At 42.0% G+C, this 25000-nt stretch overlaps 2 protein-coding genes across 2 annotated transcripts in view; one reads left to right on the plus strand and one right to left on the minus strand.

Moving 5' to 3' along the window:
- The window catches only part of LOC115125509 (dual specificity calcium/calmodulin-dependent 3',5'-cyclic nucleotide phosphodiesterase 1B-like), a 26242-nt gene extending 17974 nt beyond the window's left edge, over positions 1-8268 (minus strand). Inside the window, exons 1-5 of the mRNA XM_029655023.2 lie at positions 8151-8268; positions 3721-3903; positions 2977-3043; positions 2225-2341; positions 1775-1915 (exon numbers count right to left, since the gene is read on the minus strand). Coding sequence (XP_029510883.2) covers positions 1775-1915; positions 2225-2341; positions 2977-3043; positions 3721-3903; positions 8151-8254 — 612 coding nt within the window. The 5' untranslated portion in view covers positions 8255-8268. The remainder of the gene's footprint in view (positions 1-1774; positions 1916-2224; positions 2342-2976; positions 3044-3720; positions 3904-8150) is intronic.
- Positions 1-25000, plus strand: part of LOC135559854 (dual specificity calcium/calmodulin-dependent 3',5'-cyclic nucleotide phosphodiesterase 1B-like) — a 189621-nt gene that overhangs the window by 146642 nt on the left and 17979 nt on the right. Inside the window, exons 2-6 of the mRNA XM_065000739.1 lie at positions 18470-18583; positions 22827-23009; positions 23688-23754; positions 24390-24506; positions 24816-24956. Coding sequence (XP_064856811.1) covers positions 18470-18583; positions 22827-23009; positions 23688-23754; positions 24390-24506; positions 24816-24956 — 622 coding nt within the window. The remainder of the gene's footprint in view (positions 1-18469; positions 18584-22826; positions 23010-23687; positions 23755-24389; positions 24507-24815; positions 24957-25000) is intronic.

The following is a 25000-nucleotide window of genomic DNA, read 5'->3' on the forward strand; positions in this document are numbered from 1 at the left end:
TGGTGGTGTGTGTGGTGGTGGTGTAATGGTGGTGGCGGTGGTGGTGGTGTAATGGTGGTGGTGGTGGTGGTGGTGGTGTGTGTGGTGGTGGTGTGTGTGGTGGTGGTGGTGGTGCTGGTGGTGGTGCTGGTGGTGGTGGTGGCGGTGGCGGTGGTGTAATGGTGGTTGTGGTGTAATGGTGGTGGTGGTGGTGGTTGTGGTGGTGTAATGGTGGTGGTGGTGGTGTAATGGTGGTGGTGGTGGTGGTGGTGTGTGTGGTGGTGGTGCTGGTGGTGGTGTGTGTAATGGTGGTGGTGATGTAATGGTGGTGGTGGTGTAATGGTGGTGGTGGTGGTGGTGTAATGGTGGTGGTCGTGGTGGTTGTGGTGGTGTAATGGTGGTGGTGGTGGTGGTGGTGGTGTGTGTGGTGGTGGTGTAATGGTGGTGGCGGTGGTGGTGGTGTAATGGTGGTGGTGGTGGTGGTGGTGGTGTGTGTGGTGGTGGTGGTGTGTGTGGTGGTGGTGGTGCTGGTGGTGGTGCTGGTGGTGATGGTGGCGGTGGCGGTGGTGTAATGGTGGTGGTGGTGGTGGTGGTTGTGGTGTAATGGTGGTGGTGGTGGTGGTTGTGGTGGTGTAATGGTGGTGGTGGTGGTGTAATGGTGGTGGTGGTGGTGGTGGTGTGTGTGGTGGTGGTGCTGGTGGTGGTGTGTGTAATGGTGGTGGTGGTGGTGGTGGTGTGATGGTGGTGGTGGTGGTGGTGGTGGTGGTTGTGGTGTAATGGTGGTGGTGGTGGTGGTTGTGGTGGTGTAATGGTGGTGGTGGTGGTGGTGGTGGTGTGTGTGGTGGTGGTGGTGGTGGTGTGTGTGGTGTGGTGGTGGTGGTGGTGGTGGTGGTGGTGGTGTGTGTGGTGGTGGTGCTGGTGGTGGTGGTGTAATGGTGGTGGTGGTGGTGGTGGTGGTGGTGGTGTGTGTGGTGGTGGTGGTGGTGCTGGTGGTGGTGGTGTAATGGTGGTGGTGGTGGTGGTGGTGGTGGTGTGTGTGGTGGTGGTGGTGGTGCTGGTGGTGGTGCTGGTGGTGGAAGTGGTGGTGGTGGTGGTGGTGTGTGTGGTGGTGGTGGTGCTGGTGGTGGTGCTGGTGGTGTAATGGTGTTTTCCTTTACACATGTTAGGACCTTTGATCCAATCAAATCACATTTTATTGGTCACGTGCACATGGTTAGTAGATGTTAATGCAGTGTAGCGAAATGCTTGAAAAGGACCTGAAGCGAGGCGACCATCTCTGGTCGGCGCCATCTTATATATCTATACCAATTGAGCAACATTTCCATGCCTCAAATAATTCAGGCTGTTCTGGAGGCAGGGGGGGGGGTCTGACCCGGTACTAGATGGATGTACCTAATAAAGTGGCCATTGAGTGTACATAGCACACATATACAGTCATTATATAATTATTATACAGTAACCAGAGTTGGAGGCAAGACCAACACCGATACATTTGTTATTGACATCCCCATTTCACATTTACAGTAATTTACATTGCTTTACAGTAAATAAGTAATTTACATTGCTTTACAGTAAATAAGTAATTTACATTGGATTACAGTAAAAAAAAAAAAAATCATCACATAAATTGGCTTCCTTCAAGTCCATCCACTACAGCTCGTGCCTTGAATTTTCCCCCCACCACGTCACCTGACCTGGCAGGCCAACTATGGGCCTATAGACGGGGGTCAGGAAATGTCCATTTCAAATACAACATTACAGTGATGGTCTGAGTGAAAAAGGTGCTGTACTGTACCACTAGTCCTGTACGGAGGAGCAGACAGTGGAGGGTTTGTGTGACGTCGGCTGCGTGGACACTGCTGTGGTACGGGTTGTTATGTTTACTGTAGCCTTTCTCCAGCTTCTCCAAGAAGGACATCAGACAGGAGATGGGGATCTGTAATAGGACGCCATATGACATCGAGAGTTCACATGGAGTCGGTCCATTGTGTTTGGTCCATACTGTATCATCAACCTCTCAGAGTCATCTGTGTCGGAATCTGCTCCCGAGTTGTACTACTTGTGCAAGAATCTTAGAATAATTCCATTTAGCTAGGAAAATATGTGTGCTTACTTCAACAGACAAACCATGTGTTTTTTTGGGGCAGCAAGAGAAGTTTGAATTGTTAAAGGCTAATGTAGAATTAAATCTGTTTATGGTAAACTAGTCAAATATAGAGGATGTGTGAAGTGATTAGGTGGAGACCTTGAATCTGCTGTTGAGTCCGTATCGTGTGACCAGCTCCAGGAACAGGGTCTGTAGTGCGTGGTCATGGCAGACAGTGTTCAGAGCAAACACATCAAAGTTCCACCGGTCGATGTCCTAAAGATGGAGAGGATCGAGACGAACAGAGTCTGATCTCATTATGTCCACGTTGACTTTTTCAAGAATTAGAGACAGTCTGATATTTAAAAAAAGAAGATAGCTACATATATTTAACTAGGCAAGTCAATGAAGATCAAATTGTTGTTTTATTTAATTTATTTGACCTTTATTTAACTAGGCAAGTCAGTTAAGAACAAATTCTTATTTTCAATGACGGCGTAGGAACAGTGGGTTAGCTGCCTGTTCAGGGGCAGAACAACAGATTTGTACCTTGTCAGCTCGGGGGTTTGAACTTGCAACCTTCCGGTCACTAGTCCAACGCTCTAACCACTAGGCTACGCTGCCGCCCCAATGCCGGCCGACCAAGAGGCACAAGGTCTGCTGCTGTGGGATAGCCATTTTACTACATCATATTGCAGTAAGGTTTGGGTTTCTTGTCCCATGACCTGACCAGGAGAAACTAGTCACACGGTCGGGAAACTCCTGGCTCTTGCTCCTTATGTGGTGCCTAATTGGCTTAGGGAAACTGACTTGCCTAAGTTTAAATAAAGGTTAAATAAAAAAAATAAAAAAATAAAAATGTGTTGCCCAATGAAAGACTTCTAGACTGATAATAGATAAGACGTTGTTACCCGGAGACAGTTAACTACTGCTGCAGGTTGGTCAGGCATGGCAGCAGTGTAGGCCCTTCTGAACATCCTGAAACAACAGCACATGGAATGTTTGGCATTGGACAATCTCAGAAGTGAATCTGTAATTTCCTTGTTTCAACTGAATGTGAATAATGCATTCCACTGCTAATGAACCTAGATGAACTTATCCTGACCCTGTGACACTGTCACGCCCTGACCATAGTTTGCTTTGTATGTTTCTATGTTTTGTTTGGTCAGGGTGTGATCTGAGTGGGCATTCTATGTTGTGTGTCTAGTTTGTCTGTTTCTGTGTTTGGCCTGATATGGTTCTCAATCAGAGGCAGGTGTTAGTCATTGTCTCTGATTGGGAACCATATTTAGGTAGCCTGTTTTGTCATTGTGGGTGGCGGGTGATTGTCTATGTTAGTTGCTTGTGTCAGCACATTTTGGTATATAGCTTCACGGTCGTTTTTCGTTTATTGTTTGGTATTCAGTGTTCAAGTGCTTTCTTTAATTAAAATATCATTTTGGTCCGCTTCTTAAGACGATCGTAACACACACACACTTTACAAACCCTATGCACAACTTTATTTAAGAGTTTATTTTTTATATATTTTTTTATATTTAATTTCTTTCTCAAATGAATGAGGAGGACCGTCCTCCTCGACCTCACTGGGTGAGCCTCCTTTGCTGTGTATTATAAGTGAACGTCCTCATTGAGGATAATAACGTTTTTCCATCTACCTCTCAACGAATATCCCAGCCTGCACTGCGTGGACGATGCTGCGGAACTTTGGTTTGTCGTCGGAGCGGCGGGCGGGGCGGCGGGCCCTCTGAGTGAAGGTTGAAGCCAGCCAATCAGTAACCTCTGTGGGCACGCCATCAGAGTGCAGCTTCTGGAGGTCATCCTCTGCATCCAGACCCGGTCTGAGAGGAGAGAGAACAAATCAGACCCTGTCTGAGAGAGACAGAGAGAGAGAACAAATCAGACCCTGTCTGAGAGGGGACAGAGAGAGAGAAAAAATCAGACCCTGTCTGAGAGAGACAGAGAGAGATAACAAATCAGACCCTGTCTGAGAGGAGACAGAGAGAGAGAACAAATCAGACCCTGTCTGAGAGGAGACAGAGAGAGAGAACAAATCAGACCCTGTCTGAGAGGAGACAGAGAGAGAGAACAAATTAGACCCTGTCTGAGAGGGGAGGGAGAGAGAACAAATCAGACCCTGTCTGAGAGGAGACAGAGAGAGAGAACAAATCAGACCCTGTCTGAGAGGAGACAGAGAGAGAGAACAAATCAGACCCTGTCTGAGAGGAGACAGAGAGAGAGAACAAATCAGACCCTGTCTGAGAGGAGACAGAGAGAGAACAAATTAGACCCTGTCTGAGAGGAGACAGAGAGAGAACAAATTAGACCCTGTCTGAGAGGGGAGGGAGAGAGAACAAATCAGACCCTGTCTGAGAGGAGACAGAGAGAGAGAACAAATCAGACCCTGTCTGAGAGGAGACAGAGAGAGAGAACAAATCAGACCCTGTCTGAGAGGAGACAGAGAGAGAGAACAAATTAGACCCTGTCTGAGAGGGGAGGGAGAGAGAACAAATCAGACCCTGTCTGAGAGGAGACAGAGAGAGAGAACAAATCAGACCCTGTTTGAGACGGGAGGAGAGAGAACAAATCAGACCCTGTCTGAGACGGGGAGGAGAGAGAGAACAAATCAGACCCTGTCTGAGACGGGAGGGAGAGAGAACAAATCAGACCCTGTCTGAGAGGAGACAGAGAGAGAGAACAAATCAGACCCTGTTTGAGACGGGAGGGAGAGAGAACAAATCAGACCCTGTCTGAGACGGGAGGAGAGAGAGAACAAATCAGACCCTGTCTGAGACAGAAAACAGGGACACAGTTTTCTTTTGTTGCCCTTATTTCTAAGCGGGACACGATTCATTTCTGTTGGATGAAAACTAGAAGGAAACTAGTTTCGGCATTACATCCTTCATCAGTGTGCTCTGGGGTCATAGCACTAGAGACACGTTGGCCTTCGACCACCTAATGTCTTAGGGAAATACTAAATATAGACAAGTATATACTTATAATGTCTAATAATGCCTAATAATGTGGAGCTTTGTGTTCAGAGTGAAAACAAGGATATGATGATTTAGTTTCTGTGTGTGCACGTGTTTCTACAATTACAACACTACAATTACATCACTACAATTACAACACTACAATTACAACACTACATTTACAACACCACAATTACATCACTACATTTACAACACTACAATTACATCACTACAATGACAACACTACAATTACAACACTACAATTACATCACTACATTTACAACACTACAATTACATCACTACAATGACAACACTACAATTACAACACTACAATTACATCACTACATTTACAACACTACAATTACATCACTACAATTATAACACTACAATTACATCACTACATTTACAACACTACAATTACATCACTACAATGACAACACTACAATTACAACACCACAATTACATCACTACATTTACAACACTACAATTACATCACTACAATGACAACACTACAATTACAACACTACAATTACATCACTACATTTACAACACTACAATTACAACACTACAATTACAACACTACATTTACAACACCACAATTACATCACTACAATTACATCACTACAATTACATCACTACAATTACAACACCACAATTACATCACTACAATTACATCACTACAATTACAACACCACAATTACATCACTACAATTACATCACTACAATTACATCACTACAATGACAACACTACAATTACAACACCACAATTACATCACTACATTTACAACACTACAATTACATCACTACAATGACAACACTACAATTACAACACCACAATTACATCACTACATTTACAACACTACAATTACATCACTACAATGACAACACTACAATTACAACATTACAATTACATCACTACATTTACAACACTACAATTACAACACTACAATTACAACACTACATTTACAACACCACAATTACATCACTACAATTACATCACTACAATTACATCACTACAATTACATCACTACAATTACATCACTACAATTACAACACCACAATTACATCACTACAATTACATCACTACAATTACAACACCACAATTACATCACTACAATTACATCACCACAATTACATCACTACAATTACATCACTACAATTACATCACTACAATTACAACACTACAATTACATCACCACAATTACATCACTACAATTACATCACTACAATTACATCACTACAATTACATCACTACAATGACAACACCACAATTACATCACTACAATTACAACACTACAATTACAACACTACAATTACATCACTACAATTACAACACTACAATTACAACATAATCATTTCAACAAATAAACCATTACAATCAATGAAACAACTGCAATCCTCAATTTAACATCGGAGTCGTAAATGGTCCTAGCAGCACCAGGGAATCAAGATCCAAGGAATTTGGCAGGTTATCTCAACAATGGGATGCCTTAAATCTGTGTAGACCACAAGGAACTCAAGAATTACGCAACCTTGTGAGCGGGTTTGGTAGCTCATTCTTTTATAATCGGGTAAGTCGGAGGTTTGTATAGTAGAACTTACAGTATCATGAGGTATAATCACACAAAAGTTGCCATGTTATGTAGCTACCATGATGTTGCCATGTTGTGTTGCTACCATGCTGTGTTGTCATGTTGTGTTGCTAACATGCTGTTGTCATGTTGTGTTGCTACCATGCTGTTGTCATGTTGAGTTGCTACCATGCTGTTGTCATGTTGCGTTGCTACCATGCTGTTGTCATGTTTGTTGCTACCATGCTGTTGTCATGTTTGTTGATACCATACTGTGTTGTCATGTTGTGCTGCTACCATGCTGTTGTCATGTTGCGTTGCTACCATGCTGTTGTCATGTTTGTTGCTACCATGCTGTTGTCATGTTTGTTGCTACCATGTTGTTGCCATGTTGTGTTGCTACCATGCTGTTGTCATGTTGTGTTGCTACCATGTTGTGTTGTCATGTTGTACCATGCTGTGTTGTCATGTTGTGTTGCTACTATGCTGTGTTGTCATGTTGTGTTGCTTCCATGCTGTTGTCATGTTTGTTGCTACCATGCTGTTGTCATGTTTGTTGCTACCATGTTGTTGCCATGTTGTGTTGCTACCATGCTGTTGTCATGTTGTGTTGCTACCATGTTGTGTTGTCATGTTGTGTTGCTACCATGCTGTGTTGTCATGTTGTGTTGCTTCCATGCTGTGTTGTCATGTTGTGTTGCTACCATGCTGTTGTCATGTTTGTTGCTACCATGTTGTTGCCATGTTGTGTTGCTACCATGTTGTTGCCATGTTGTGTTGCTACCATGCTGTTGTCATGTTGTGTTGCTACCATGCTGTGTTGTCATGTTGTGTTGCTTCCATGCTGTGTTGTCATGTTGTGTTGCTACCATGCTGTTGTCATGTTGTGTTGCTACCATGCTGTGTTGTCATGTTGTGTTGCTTCCATGCTGTTGTCATGTTGTGTTGCTACCATGCTGTGTTGTCATGTTGTGTTGCTTCCATGCTGTGTTGTCATGTTGTGTTGCTATCCATGCTGTTGTCATGTTGTGTTGCTGCCATGCTGTGTTGTCATGTTGTGTTGCTTCCATGCTGTGTTGTCATGTTGTGTTGCTGCCATGCTGTGTTGTCATGTTGTGTTGCTACCCATGTTGTTGTCATGTTGTGTTGCTACCATGTTGTTGTCATATTGTGTTGCTACCATGTTCTGGACATATTGTGTTGCTACCATGTTATTTCTACCATTTTGTTGTCATGTTGTGTTGCTACCCATGCTGTTGTCATGTTGTGTTGCTGCCATGCTGTGTTGTCATGTTGTGTTGCTGCCATGCTATGTTGTTGTCTTAGGTCTGTCTTTGTGTAGTGTTGTGGTGTCTCTCTGGTTGTGGTGTGTATTTTGTCCTATATTTTCTATGACATGTTTTTATTTTTCATCCCAGCTGTCGCCCCTGCAGGAGGCCTTTAACCTTTTGGAAGGCCGTCATTGATACATAAGTATTTGTTCTTCACTGACTTGCCTAGTTAAATAAAGGTTAAATAAATCAAAAATAAAAGTTTGTACTGTACCTGGTCCCATCAATGTAAACTGCCTCCAGTAAGGATGCTGTGTAGTCCAAGTTCTTCTTCAGATCTTCAAAGTTCACGTCTTTCTCCTCCAGTTGTTTGACCATACACCTCAGCCTGGAAAGAGAGTCACACTTTGAAAAAACAGCTTCCACAGTCTTCACAAGCACTACATGCTATAGGCCTTACGAAGGATTTTGGTCTCATGAATAATAAGCTTTTAGAGAATTTAAAATATTGCACACTGCACTTGCATATTAGTATCAGCCCTTCGTCAGCGTTTTTAAGCCTTAAAAATGGTTTCATTTAAAGTAGGAGTGAAGGAAGTCGTTTTGGTGATGAATAACCTTGGTTCCTGTCATAACACAACAGTATTATCAGAAACAAGATCTTCAGCAAGACGGCACTGTGGTCAAAACACAGTCAGGTGTGTGATGGCAGCAATTACTAAGCAATTTCCCCCATAGTTGTATGTTGTGCTTCAATGTTATGAGCTGGCAACTCAGCGCAGATGTTCAGTGACTGCTTTGACAACAGGCTGAAATGTCTGGGAAACTGCACGAGAGGGAAAACGAGACAGAGAGAAAGGGAAAGAGAAGGAGAGAGAGAGACAGAGAGAAAGGGAAAGATGGAAGGAGAGAGAGAAAGGGAAAGGGAAAGAGAAGGAGAGAGAGAGACAGAGAGAAAGGGAAAGACAGAAGGAGAGAGAGAGACAGAGAGATAGAGAGAAAGGGAAAGACGGAAGGAGAGAGAGAGAGAGAAAGGGAAAGGGAAAAAGAGCGAGATAGTTTCATTGGAAGCGTTTTAATACAATAGCATGACGTGTGGAGAGGACCAGTGACAAGAGTGCGTAATTAGGCCCACATTTTCCATGACAGTGGTGAACTGCCCAAACTTCCCATCATTGGCGTATACAGCTCCCGCATCCTCTTAAAATGGCATGACCCGCAGAATTAGTCCATTCACTTCAAAGGGTTTAATCGCCCGATTGAGTGCTGATAGAAGCCTGATAGAATGCTGATAGAAGCCTGATAGAATGCTGATGGAGCGCTCATAGAATGCTGATGGAGCGCTCATAGAATGCTGATAGAACCCTGATAGAATGCTGATAGAAGCCTGATAGAATACTGATGGAGCGCTCATAGAATGCTGATGGAACCCTGATGGAACCCTGATAGAATGCTGATAGAACCCTGATAGAATGCTGATGGAACCCTGATAGAATGCTGATGGAAGCCTGATAGAATGCTGATGGATCCCTGATGGAACCCTGATAGAATGCTGATGGAGGGCTCATAGAATGCTGATGGAACCCTGATGGAACCCTGATAGAATGCTGATAGAAGCCTGATAGAACCCTGATAGAACCCTGATAGAATGCTGATGGAGCGCTCATAGAATGCTGATGGAACCCTGATGGAACCCTGATAGAATGCTGATAGAACCCTGATAGAATTCTGATGGAACCCTGATAGAACCCTGATGGAACCCTGATGGAACCCTGATAGAATGCTCATAGAACCCTGATAGAATGCTGATAGAACCCTGATAGAATGCTGATGGAACCCTGATGGAATGCTGATGGAAAGCTCACAGAATGCTGATACAACCCTGATAGAATGCTGTTAGTGCTTCACAGTGATACATAATCGTAAATCAAAACCTTTTCTCTGGTACCAGTTCCTTCACACAGATTCCTAACATGTCCTAACATTTCTGAATACAGCTGCTATAATTATGTTATACAGCTGCTATTTCAAGAGCATCAAAAAAACACATGTAGGCTACAGTGTACTGGGATCAAACACAACACAGCCCAGGCTAAAACTACAATCTCCCGAGGGCCTAATACTTTCACAGGAAATTAAATAGACAGGGAAAATCAACAACACTAACTCACATACTATTGCTCCGAGCAGTTTCCAACCTTAGAACATAAAATACCCCAGAGTAAGCTACACTGCACTTCAAGGGTTCAAAAAGCGCCCCTGACATTTGAAAATTGATTTAAAAAGATAGTGATTATCCATTTCTCATTTAAAAAAAAAAATTGTTTATGGAGGTTCAAGTTCTTGTGGTTAACCATTGAGCTGCCTGCTATACCTTGTGGTTATACATGTTCATGAGCAGCTATTAACACCTATGTCTTGCATTATAGTACATTATGTACAGCTCACAAGGCATTATAGATGTACTTGAAATGCATAATGAAGAAGTTATTCACACCGGGACCACAATCATTTCATTTCTAAACACAGTTGTACTGTTAGATAACAAATGAAGACGGTGCCAACTCGATACGAGTGACATGAGTTTTTCAAGTGTTTATTATCACACGTTGGCGTGGGGGTCTCTGAAAGCTGTAGAGTCATAAAAATAGCAGGAGTTGGAACGCTGTTGCACAGGACGCAACGCTTCCTTGTGAATTTAGAGTCCCGGTAATCTGTTTGATAACTTCTTTGTTATTCAAAGCAGGAAAGAAAATGGAAGAATGGAAGAATGTTTATTGCACCCTCTTTCAGTTTAATCTGTAGTATTCAGGGACCTAATGTCTAGTTGTTACACTAAAACGAACCACATTTTGTCCAACCGTCATTGTTTAAATACAATAAATTATGAATTATCATTATCAAAATGATTAGATATTCGAGGGAAATATTCCAGTAATTTAAGCACATGCCAGGGTTTCAAAGAGATGGTATACCACTGTGTTAACCCAATGACCCCTCTTGCCATTGGCTAACACCTCACCTGCCTCCAACTGATACTGTAAAGCCTGCCTATGTACCCTGATAGTGTAGTAATGCCTGCATGGTGCTGTTATGGTGCTGTTATGGTATGTTTAGTAAAAAAAATTGATAAGTAAAAACAAATATATAATTAAAGAGCTGTTATGCTGTTGTTATGATGCTGTTATGGTGCTGTTATGATGCTGTTATGATGCTGTTATGATGCTGTTATGATGCTGTTATAGCGCTGTTATGATGCTGTTATGATGCTGTTATAGCGCTGTTACGATGCTGTTATGGTGCTGTTATGATGCTGTTATGATGCTGTTATGGTATGTTTAGTAAAAAAAATAGATAAGTAAAAACATGTATAATTAAAGAGCTGTTATGCTGTTGTTATGATGCTGTTATGGTGCTGTTATGATGCTGTTATGATGCTGTTATGGTGCTGTTATGGTGCTGTTATGGTGTTGTTATGATGCAGTTACGATGCTGTTATGGTGCTGTTATGGTGCTGTTATGATGCTGTTATAGCGCTGTTATGGTGCTGTTACGATGCTGTTATGATGCTGTTATGATGCTGTTATAGCGCTGTTATGATGCTGTTATGATGCTGTTATAAGCTGTTATGCTGTTATGGTGCTGTTATGATGCTGTTATGATGCTGTTATAGCGCTGTTACGATGCTGTTATGGTGCTGTTATGATGCTGTTATGATGCTGTTATGATGCTGTTATGCTGTTGTTATGATGCTGTTATGATGCTGTTATAGCGCTGTTATGGTGCTGTTATGATGCTGTTATGGTGCTGTTATGATAATGTTATGGTGCTGTTATGATGTTGTTATGATGCTGTTATGGTGCTGTTATGATGATGTTACGGTGCTGTTATTATGCTGTTATGCTGTTGTTATGATGCTGTTATGATGCTGTTATGGTGCTGTTATGGTGCTGTTACGGTGCTGTTACGGTGCTGTTATGATGCTGTTATGGTGCTGTTATGATGCTGATGTGCTGTTATGGTGCTGTTATGGTGCTGTTATGCGTATGATGCTGTTATGATGCTGTTATAGTGCTGTAACGATGCTGTTATGGTGTTGTTATGATGCTGTTATGATGCTGTCATGATGCTGTTATGGTGCTGTTATGCTGTTGTTATGATGCTGTTATGATGCTGTTATGATGCTGTTATAGCGCTGTTACGGTGCTGTTATGATGCTGTTATGGTGCTGTTACGGTGCTGTTATGGTGCTGTTATGGTGCTGTTATGATGATGTTATGATGCTGTTATGATGCTGTTATGGTGCTGTTATGATGCTGTTATGATGCTGTTATGGTGCTGTTATGATGCTGTTATAGCGCTGTTACGATGTTGTTATGATGCTGTTATGGTGCTGTTACTGTGCTGTTATGGTGCTGTTATGGTGCTGTTATGATGCTGTTATGGTGCTGTTATGATGCTGTTATGATGCTGTTATGGTGCTGTTATGATGCTGTTATAGCGCTGTTACGATGCTGTTATGATGCTGTTATGGTGCTGTTATGATGCTGTTATAGCGCTGTTACGATGCTGTTATGATGCTGTTATGATGCTGTTATGATGCTGTTATAGCGCTGTTACGATGCTGTTATGATGCTGTTATGGTGCTGTTACGGTGCTGTTATGGTGCTGTTATGGTGCTGTTATGATGCTGTTATGGTGCTGTTACTGTGCTGTTATGGTGCTGTTATGGTGCTGTTATGATGCTGTTATGATGCTGTTATGATGCTGTTATGGTGCTGTTATGATGCTGTTATGATGCTGTTATGGTGCTGTTATGATGCTGTTATAGCGCTGTTACGATGCTGTTATGATGCTGTTATGGTGCTGTTATGATGCTGTTATAGCGCTGTTACGATGCTGTTATGATGCTGTTATGATGCTGTTATAGAGCTGTTACGATGCTGTTATGATGCTGTTATGGTGCTGTTACGGTGCTGTTATGGTGCCGTTATGATGCTGTTATGATGCTGTTATGATGCTGTTACGGTGCTGTTATGATGCTGTTACGGTGCTGTTATGATGCTGTTATGCTGTTGTTATGATGCTGTTATGATGCTGTTATGATGCTGTTACGGTGCTGTTACGGCGTTATGTTGCTGATATGATGTTGTCATGGCGTTGTTATGGTGTTTTTATGATGCTGTTACGATGCTTTTATGACTGGCAAGTGTGGACGCTAACATCTCGGCCAACAGAGAGAGCTGATTGTGTTAGCGTATGGCCGCGGGCCAAGGACCAGGACGTGATGGTCCACAGACACCGACGTAAGCACTTAACTCAATGTTTAATCAACGCTGAGTGCGGAGCAGTACGGAGCACTACAGAAAAGCGTGGCTCTAAACTAAACAATCCACATCAACCCTGGCTTTTCACCCAAGAGCATGCATACCGACTGTCAAAATAAACGTCTTACAATCACATTACGAAGTGCAGAACAACCTAGTGTGGAGCAAATAGACAGATGGACAAAGGAAACCAACAAGCAGACACAATTCATGAGCAAAAAGCAGTATAGTGTTTCAGTGTGCATGGCGTGCAGCGAGATCTCGCTGTACGTCATGCACACTGAAACACTATACTGCTTTTGTTTCATGAATTGTGTCTGCTTGTTGGTTTCCTTTGTCCATCTGTCTATTTGCTCCACACTAGGTTGTTCTGCACTTCGTAATGTGATTGTAAGACGTTTATTTTGACAGTCGGTATGCATGCTCTTGGGTGAAAAGCCAGGGTTGATGTGGATTGTTTAGTTTAGAGCCACGCTTTTCTGTAGTGCTCCGTACTGCTCCGCACTCAGCGTTGATTAAACATTGAGTTAAGTGCTTACGTCGGTGTCTGTGGACCATCACGTCCTGGTCCTTGGCCCGCGGCCATACGCTAACACAATCAGCTCTCTCTGTTGGCCGAGATGTTAGCGTCCACACTTGCCAGTCATAAAAGCATCGTAACAGCATCATAAAAACACCATAACAACGCCATGACAACATCATATCAGCAACATAACGCCGTAACAGCACCGTAACAGCATCATAACAGCATCATAACAGCATCATACCACCATAACAGCATCATAACAGCATCATAACAGCATCGTAACAGCATCATAACAGCATAACAGCATCATAACAGCATCATAACGGCACCATAACAGCACCGTAACAGCACCATAACAGCATCATAACAGCATCGTAACAGCTCTATAACAGCATCATAACAGCATCATAACAGCATCGTAACAGCGCTATAACAGCATCATAACAGCACCATAACAGCATCATAACAGCATCGTAACAGCGCTATAACAGCATCATAACAGCACCATAACAGCATCATAACAGCATCATAACAGCACCATAACAGCATCATAACAGCATCATAACAGCATCATAACAGCACCATAACAGCACCATAACAGCACAGTAACAGCACCATAACAGCATCATAACAGCACCATAACAGCACCATAACAGCACCGTAACAGCACCATAACAGCATCATAACAGCATCGTAACAGCGCTATAACAGCATCATAACAGCATCATAACAGCATCATAACAGCATCCTTAACAGCTATAACAGCATCATAACAGTCCATAACACATGTCATAGCAGCATCATAACAGCACCATAACAGCATCATAACAGTAACAGCACCATAACAGCATCATAACAGCATCGTAACAGGCAGCTATAACAGCATCATAACAGCATCATAACAGCTATAACAGCATCATAACAGCATCATAACAGCACCATAACAGCATCATGACAGCATCATAACAGCATCATAACAACACCATAACAGCATCGTTACAGCACTATAACAGCATCATAACAGCATCATAACAGCGCTATAACAGCATCATAACAGCACCATAACAGCACCATAACAGCATCATAACAGCACCATAACAGCATCATAACAGCACCGTAACAGCACCGTAACAGCACCGTAACAGCACCGTAACAGCACCATAACAGCACCATAACAGCATCATAACAGCATCATAACAACAGCATAACAGCATAATAACAGCACCGTAACATCATCATAACAGCACCATAACAGCATCATAACAACATCATAACAGCACCATAACATTATCATAACAGCACCATAACAGCATCATAACAGCACCATAACAGCGCTATAACAGCATCATAACAGCATCATAACAACAGCATAACAGCATCATAACAGCATCATAACAGCATCATAACAGCACCATAACAGCATCGTAACAGCGCTATAACAGCATCATAACAGCATCATAACAGCACCATAACAGCATCGTAACAGCGCTATAACAGCATCATAACAGCATCATAACAGCGCTATAACAGCATCATAACAGCATCATAACAGCGCTATAACAGCATCATAACAGCATCATAACAGCATCGTAACAGCACCATAACAGCGCTATAACAGCATCATAACAGCACCATAACAGCACCATAACAGCATCGTAACTGCATCATAACAACACCATAACAGCACCATAACAGCACCATAACAGCATCATAACAGCATCATAACAGCACCATAACAGCATCATAACAACAGCATAACAGCTCTTTAATTATACATGTTTTTACTTATCTATTTTTTTTACTAAACATACCATAACAGCATCATAACAGCATCATAACAGCACCATAACAGCATCGTAACAGCGCTATAACAGCATCATAACAGCATCATAACAGCGCTATAACAGCATCATAACAGCATCATAACAGCATCATAACAGCATCATAACAGCACCATAACAGCATCATAACAACAGCATAACAGCTCTTTAATTATATATTTGTTTTTACTTATCAATTTTTACTAAACATACCATAACAGCACCATAACAGCACCATGCAGGCATTACTACACTATCAGGGTTTATAGGCAGGCTTTACAGTATCAGTTGGAGGCAGGTGAGGTGTTAGCCAATGGCAAGAGGGGTCATTGGGTTAACACAGTGGTATACCATCTCTTTGAAACCTGGCATGTGCTTAAATTACTGGAATATTTCCCTCGAATATCTAATCATTTTTGATAATGATAATTCATAATTTATTGTATTTAAACAATGACGGTTGGACAAAATGTGGTTCGTTTTAGTGTAACAACTAGACATTAGGTCCCTGAATACTACAGATTAAACTGAAAGAGGGTGCAATAAACATTCTTCCATTCTTCCATTTTCTTTCCTGCTTTGAATAACAAAGAAGTTATCAAACAGATTACCGGGACTCTAAATTCACAAGGAAGCGTTGCGTCCTGTGCAACAGCGTTCCAACTCCTGCTATTTTTATGACTCTACAGCTTTCAGAGACCCCCACGCCAACGTGTGATAATAAACACTTGAAAAACTCATGTCACTCGTATCGAGTTGGCACCGTCTTCATTTGTTATCTAACAGTACAACTGTGTTTAGAAATGAAATGATTGTGGTCCCGGTGTGAATAACTTCTTCATTATGCATTTCAAGTACATCTATAATGCCTTGTGAGCTGTACATAATGTACTATAATGCAAGACATAGGTGTTAATAGCTGCTCATGAACATGTATAACCACAAGGTATAGCAGGCAGCTCAATGGTTAACCACAAGAACTTGAACCTCCATAAACAATTTTTTTAAATGAGAAATGGATAATCACTATCTTTTTAAATCAATTTTCAAATGTCAGGAGGCGCTTTTGAACCCTTGAAGTGCAGTGTAGCTTACTCTGGGGTATTTTATGTTCCTAAGGTTGAAACTGCTCGGAGCAATAGTATGTGAGTTAGTGTTGTTGATTTTCCCTGTCTATTTAATTTCCTGTGAAAGTATTAGGCCCTCGGGAGATTGTAGTTTTAGCCTGGGCTGTGTTGTGTTTGATCCCAGTACACTGTAGCCTACATGTGTTTTTGATGCTCTTGAAATAGCAGCTGTATAACATAATTATACAGCTGTATTCAGAAATGTTAGGACATGTTAGGAATCTGTGTGAAGGAACTGGTACCAGAGAAAAGGTTTTGATTTACGATTATGTATCACTTTGAAGCACTAACAGCATTCTATCAGGGTTGTATCAGCATTCTGTGACTTTCCATCAGCATTCCATCAGGGTTCCATCAGCATTCTATCAGGGTTCTATCAGCATTCTATCAGGGTTCTATGAGCATTCTATCAGGGTTCCATCAGGGTTCCATCAGGGTTCTATCAGGGTTCCATCAGAATTCTATCAGGGTTCTATCAGCATTCTATCAGGGTTCCATCAGGGTTCCATCAGCATTCTATGAGCGCTCCATCAGCATTCTATCAGGGTTCTATCAGGGTTCTATCAGGCTTCTATCAGCATTCTATCAGGGTTCCATCAGGGTTCCATCAGCATTCTATGAGCCCTCCATCAGCATTCTATCAGGGTTCCATCAGGGATCCATCAGCATTCTATCAGGCTTCCATCAGCATTCTATCAGGGTTCCATCAGCATTCTATCAGGGTTCTATCAGCATTCTATCAGGGTTCCATCAGGGTTCCATCAGCATTCTATGAGCGCTCCATCAGTATTCTATCAGGCTTCTATCAGCATTCTATCAGGGTTCTATCAGCATTCTATGAGCGCTCCATCAGCATTCTATGAGCGCTCCATCAGCATTCTATCAGGCTTCTATCAGCATTCTATCAGGCTTCTATCAGCACTCAATCGGGCGATTAAACCCTTTGAAGTGAATGGACTAATTCATGGTCATGCCATTTTAAGAGGATGCGGGAGCTGTATACGCCAATGATGGGAAGTTTGGGCAGTTCACCACTGTCATGGAAAATGTGGGCCTAACGGCACTCTTGTCACTGGTCCTCTCCACACGTCATGCTATTGTATTAAAACGCTTCCAATGAAACTATCTCGCTCTTTTTCCCTTTCCCTTTCTCTCTCTCTCTCTCCTTCCGTCTTTCCCTTTCTCTCTATCTCTCTGTCTCTCTCTCTCCTTCTGTCTTTCCCTTTCTCTCTGTCTCTCTCTCTCCTTCTCTTTCCCTTTCCCTTTTCTCTCTCTCCTTCCATCTTTCCTTTCTCTCTGTCTCTCTCTCTCCTTCTCTTTCCCTTTCTCTCTGTCTCGTTTTCCCTCTCGTGCAGTTTCCCAGACATTTCAGCCTGTTGTCAAAGCAGTCACTGAACATCTGCGCTGAGTTGCCAGCTCATAACATTGAAGCACAACATACAACTATGGGGGAAATTGCTTAGTAATTGCTGCCATCACACACCTGACTGTGTTTTGACCACAGTGCCGTCTTGCTGAAGATCTTGTTTCTGATAATACTGTTGTGTTATGACAGGAACCAAGGTTATTCATCACCAAAACGACTTCCTTCACTCCTACTTTAAATGAAACCATTTTTAAGGCTTAAAAACGCTGACGAAGGGCTGATACTAATATGCAAGTGCAGTGTGCAATATTTTAAATTCTCTAAAAGCTTATTATTCATGAGACCAAAATCCTTCGTAAGGCCTATAGCATGTAGTGCTTGTGAAGACTGTGGAAGCTGTTTTTTCAAAGTGTGACTCTCTTTCCAGGCTGAGGTGTATGGTCAAACAACTGGAGGAGAAAGACGTGAACTTTGAAGATCTGAAGAAGAACTTGGACTACACAGCATCCTTACTGGAGGCAGTTTACATTGATGGGACCAGGTACAGTACAAACTTTTATTTTTGATTTATTTAACCTTTATTTAACTAGGCAAGTCAGTGAAGAACAAATACTTATGTATCAATGACGGCCTTCCAAAAGGTTAAAGGCCTCCTGCAGGGGCGACAGCTGGGATGAAAAATAAAAACATGTCATAGAAAATATAGGACAAAATACACACCACAACCAGAGAGACACCACAACACTACACAAAGACAGACCTAAGACAACAACATAGCATGGCAGCAACACAACATGACAACACAGCATGGCAGCAACACAACATGACAACAGCATGGGTAGCAACACAACATGACAACAAAATGGTAGAAATAACATGGTAGCAACACAATATGTCAGAACATGGTAGCAACACAATATGACAACAACATGGTAGCAACACAACATGACAACAACATGGGTAGCAACACAACATGACAACACAGCATGGCAGCAACACAACATGACAACACAGCATGGAAGCAACACAACATGACAACACAGCATGGCAGCAACACAACATGACAACAGCATGGATAGCAACACAACATGACAACACAGCATGGAAGCAACACAACATGACAACACAGCATGGTAGCAACACAACATGACAACAGCATGGAAGCAACACAACATGACAACACAGCATGGTAGCAACACAACATGACAACAGCATGGTAGCAACACAACATGACAACACAGCATGGAAGCAACACAACATGACAACACAGCATGGTAGCAACACAACATGACAACAGCATGGTAGCAACACAACATGGCAACAACATGGTAGCAACACAACATGGCAACAACATGGTAGCAACAAACATGACAACAGCATGGTAGCAACACAACATGACAACACAGCATGGAAGCAACACAACATGACAACACAGCATGGTAGCAACACAACATGACAACACAACATGGTAGCAACACAACATGACAACAGCATGGTAGCAACACAACATGGCAACAACATGGTAGCAACAAACATGACAACAGCATGGTAGCAACAAACATGACAACAGCATGGAAGCAACACAACATGACAACACAGCATAGTAGCAACACAACATGACAACACAACATGGTAGCAACACAACATGACAACAGCATGGTAGCAACACAACATGGCAACAACATGGTAGCAACAAACATGACAACAGCATGGTAGCAACAAACATGACAACAGCATGGTAGCAACGCAACATGACAACAGCATGGTAGCAACAGCACAACATGACAACATGACACAGTATGGTATCAGCACAACAAACATGACAACAGCATGGTAGCAACAAACATGACAACAGCATGGTAGCAACGCAACATGACAACAGCATGGTAGCAACTCAACATGACAACAGCATGGTAGCAACACAACATGACAACAGCATGTTAGCAACACAACATGACAACACAGCATGGTAGCAACACAACATGGCAACATCATGGTAGCTACATAACATGGCAACTTTTGTGTGATTATACCTCATGATACTGTAAGTTCTACTATACAAACCTCCGACTTACCCGATTATAAAAGAATGAGCTACCAAACCCGCTCACAAGGTTGCGTAATTCTTGAGTTCCTTGTGGTCTACACAGATTTAAGGCATCCCATTGTTGAGATAACCTGCCAAATTCCTTGGATCTTGATTCCCTGGTGCTGCTAGGACCATTTACGACTCCGATGTTAAATTGAGGATTGCAGTTGTTTCCATTGATTGTAATGGTTTATTTGTTGAAATGATTATGTTGTAATTGTAGTGTTGTAATTGTAGTGATGTAATTGTAGTGTTGTAATTGTAGTGTTGTAATTGTAGTGATGTAATTGTGGTGTTGTCATTGTAGTGATGTAATTGTAGTGATGTAATTGTAGTGATGTAATTGTAGTGATGTAATTGTGGTGATGTAATTGTAGTGTTGTAATTGTAGTGATGTAATTGTAGTGATGTAATTGTAGTGATGTAATTGTGGTGATGTAATTGTAGTGATGTAATTGTGGTGTTGTAATTGTAGTGATGTAATTGTAGTGATGTAATTGTGGTGTTGTAATTGTAGTGATGTAATTGTAGTGATGTAATTGTAGTGATGTAATTGTAGTGATGTAATTGTAGTGATGTAATTGTGGTGTTGTAAATGTAGTGTTGTAATTGTAGTGTTGTAATTGTAGTGTTGTAAATGTAGTGATGTAATTGTAATGTTGTAATTGTAGTGTTGTCATTGTAGTGATGTAATTGTAGTGTTGTAAATGTAGTGATGTAATTGTGGTGTTGTAATTGTAGTGTTGTCATTGTAGTGATGTAATTGTAGTGTTGTAAATGTAGTGATGTAATTGTGGTGTTGTAATTGTAGTGTTGTCATTGTAGTGATGTAATTGTAGTGATGTAATTGTAGTGATGTAATTGTGGTGTTGTAATTGTAGTGATGTAATTGTAGTGATGTAATTGTGGTGTTGTAATTGTAGTGATGTAATTGTAGTGATGTAATTGTAGTGATGTAATTGTGGTGTTGTAAATGTAGTGTTGTAATTGTAGTGTTGTAATTGTAGTGTTGTAAATGTAGTGATGTAATTGTAGTGTTGTAATTGTAGTGTTGTCATTGTAGTGATGTAATTGTAGTGTTGTAAATGTAGTGATGTAATTGTGGTGTTGTAATTGTAGTGTTGTCATTGTAGTGATGTAATTGTAGTGTTGTAAATGTAGTGATGTAATTGTAGTGTTATAATTGTAGTGATGTAATTGTAGTGTTGTAAATGTAGTGATGTAATTGTAGTGTTGTAATTGTAGTGTTGTCATTGTAGTGATGTAATTGTAGTGTTGTAAATGTAGTGATGTAATTGTAGTGTTGTAATTGTAGTGTTGTCATTGTAGTGATGTAATTGTAGTGTTGTAAATGTAGTGATGTAATTGTGGTGTTGTAAATGTAGTGTTGTAATTGTAGTGTTGTAATTGTAGTGATGTAATTGTAGTGTTGTAATTGTAGAAACACGTGCACACACAGAAACTAAATCATCATATCCTTGTTTTCACTCTGAACACAAAGCTCCACATTATTAGGCATTATTAGACATTATAAGTATATACTTGTCTATATTTAGTATTTCCCTAAGACATTAGGTGGTCGAAGGCCAACGTGTCTCTAGTGCTATGACCCCAGAGCACACTGATGAAGGATGTAATGCCGAAACTAGTTTCCCTTCTAGTTTTTCATCCAACAGAAATGAATCGTGTCCCGCTTAGAAATAAGGGCAACAAAAGAAAACTGTGTCCCTGTTTTCTGTCTCAGACAGGGTCTGATTTGTTCTCTCTCTCCCTCCCGTCTCAGACAGGGTCTGATTTGTTCTCTCTCCCTCCCGTCTCAAACAGGGTCTGATTTGTTCTCTCTCTCTGTCTCCTCTCAGACAGGGTCTGATTTGTTCTCTCTCCCTCCCGTCTCAGACAGGGTCTGATTTGTTCTCTCTCCCTCCCGTCTCAGACAGGGTCTGATTTGTTCTCTCTCCCTCCCGTCTCAAACAGGGTCTGATTTGTTCTCTCTCTCTGTCTCCTCTCAGACAGGGTCTGATTTGTTCTCTCTCCCTCCCCTCTCAGACAGGGTCTAATTTGTTCTCTCTCTCTGTCTCCTCTCAGACAGGGTCTGATTTGTTCTCTCTCTCTGTCTCCTCTCAGACAGGGTCTGATTTGTTCTCTCTCTCTGTCTCCTCTCAGACAGGGTCTGATTTGTTCTCTCTCCCTCCCCTCTCAGACAGGGTCTAATTTGTTCTCTCTCTCTGTCTCCTCTCAGACAGGGTCTAATTTGTTCTCTCTCTCTGTCTCCTCTCAGACAGGGTCTGATTTGTTCTCTCTCTCTGTCTCCTCTCAGACAGGGTCTGATTTGTTCTCTCTCTCTGTCTCCTCTCAGACAGGGTCTGATTTGTTCTCTCTCTCTGTCTCCTCTCAGACAGGGTCTGATTTGTTCTCTCTCCCTCCCCTCTCAGACAGGGTCTAATTTGTTCTCTCTCTCTGTCTCCTCTCAGACAGGGTCTGATTTGTTCTCTCTCTCTGTCTCCTCTCAGACAGGGTCTGATTTGTTCTCTCTCTCTGTCTCCTCTCAGACAGGGTCTGATTTGTTATCTCTCTCTGTCTCTCTCAGACAGGGTCTGATTTTTTCTCTCTCTCTGTCCCCTCTCAGACAGGGTCTGATTTGTTCTCTCTCTCTGTCTCTCTCAGACAGGGTCTGATTTGTTCTCTCTCCTCTCAGACCGGGTCTGGATGCAGAGGATGACCTCCAGAAGCTGCACTCTGATGGCGTGCCCACAGAGGTTACTGATTGGCTGGCTTCAACCTTCACTCAGAGGGCCCGCCGCCCCGCCCGCCGCTCCGACGACAAACCAAAGTTCCGCAGCATCGTCCACGCAGTGCAGGCTGGGATATTCGTTGAGAGGTAGATGGAAAACGTTATTATCCTCAATGAGGACGTTCACTTATAATACACAGCAAAGGAGGCTCACCCAGTGAGGTCGAGGAGGACGGTCCTCCTCATTCATTTGAGAAAGAAATTAAATATAAAAAAATATATAAAAAATAAACTCTTAAATAAAGTTGTGCATAGGGTTTGTAAAGTGTGTGTGTGTTACGATCGTCTTAAGAAGCGGACCAAAATGATATTTTAATTAAAGAAAGCACTTGAACACTGAATACCAAACAATAAACGAAAAACGACCGTGAAGCTATATACCAAAATGTGCTGACACAAGCAACTAACATAGACAATCACCCGCCACCCACAATGACAAAACAGGCTACCTAAATATGGTTCCCAATCAGAGACAATGACTAACACCTGCCTCTGATTGAGAACCATATCAGGCCAAACACAGAAACAGACAAACTAGACACACAACATAGAATGCCCACTCAGATCACACCCTGACCAAACAAAACATAGAAACATACAAAGCAAACTATGGTCAGGGCGTGACAGTGTGTCACAGGGTCAGGATAAGTTCATCTAGGTTCATTAGCAGTGGAATGCATTATTCACATTCAGTTGAAACAAGGAAATTACAGATTCACTTCTGAGATTGTCCAATGCCAAACATTCCATGTGCTGTTGTTTCAGGATGTTCAGAAGGGCCTACACTGCTGCCATGCCTGACCAACCTGCAGCAGTAGTTAACTGTCTCCGGGTAACAACGTCTTATCTATTATCAGTCTAGAAGTCTTTCATTGGGCAACACATTTTTATTTTTTTATTTTTTTTATTTAACCTTTATTTAAACTTAGGCAAGTCAGTTTCCCTAAGCCAATTAGGCACCACATAAGGAGCAAGAGCCAGGAGTTTCCCCGACCGTGTGACTAGTTTCTCCTGGTCAGGTCATGTGGACAAGAAACCCAAACCTTACTGCAATATGATGTAGTAAAATGGCTATCCCACAGCAGCAGACCTTGTGCCTCTTGGTCGGCCGGCATTGGGGCGGCAGCGTAGCCTAGTGGTTAGAGCGTTGGACTAGTGACCGGAAGGTTGCAAGTTCAAACCCCCGAGCTGACAAGGTACAAATCTGTTGTTCTGCCCCTGAACAGGCAGCTAACCCACTGTTCCTACGCCGTCATTGAAAATAAGAATTTGTTCTTAACTGACTTGCCTAGTTAAATAAAGGTCAAATAAATTAAATAAAACAACAATTTGATCTTCATTGACTTGCCTAGTTAAATATATGTAGCTATCTTCTTTTTAAATATCAGACTGTCTCTAATTCTTGAAAAAGTCAACGTGGACATAATGAGATCAGACTCTGTTCGTCTCGATCCTCTCCATCTTTAGGACATCGACCGGTGGAACTTTGATGTGTTTGCTCTGAACACTGTCTGCCATGACCACGCACTACAGACCCTGTTCCTGGAGCTGGTCACACGATACGGACTCAACAGCAGATTCAAGGTCTCCACCTAATCACTTCACACATCCTCTATATTTGACTAGTTTACCATAAACAGATTTAATTCTACATTAGCCTTTAACAATTCAAACTTCTCTTGCTGCCCCAAAAAAACACATGGTTTGTCTGTTGAAGTAAGCACACATATTTTCCTAGCTAAATGGAATTATTCTAAGATTCTTGCACAAGTAGTACAACTCGGGAGCAGATTCCGACACAGATGACTCTGAGAGGTTGATGATACAGTATGGACCAAACACAATGGACCGACTCCATGTGAACTCTCGATGTCATATGGCGTCCTATTACAGATCCCCATCTCCTGTCTGATGTCCTTCTTGGAGAAGCTGGAGAAAGGCTACAGTAAACATAACAACCCGTACCACAGCAGTGTCCACGCAGCCGACGTCACACAAACCCTCCACTGTCTGCTCCTCCGTACAGGACTAGTGGTACAGTACAGCACCTTTTTCACTCAGACCATCACTGTAATGTT

Source organism: Oncorhynchus nerka, linkage group LG15 (assembly GCF_034236695.1).
Source record: "Oncorhynchus nerka isolate Pitt River linkage group LG15, Oner_Uvic_2.0, whole genome shotgun sequence".
NCBI lineage: Eukaryota > Metazoa > Chordata > Actinopteri > Salmoniformes > Salmonidae > Oncorhynchus > Oncorhynchus nerka.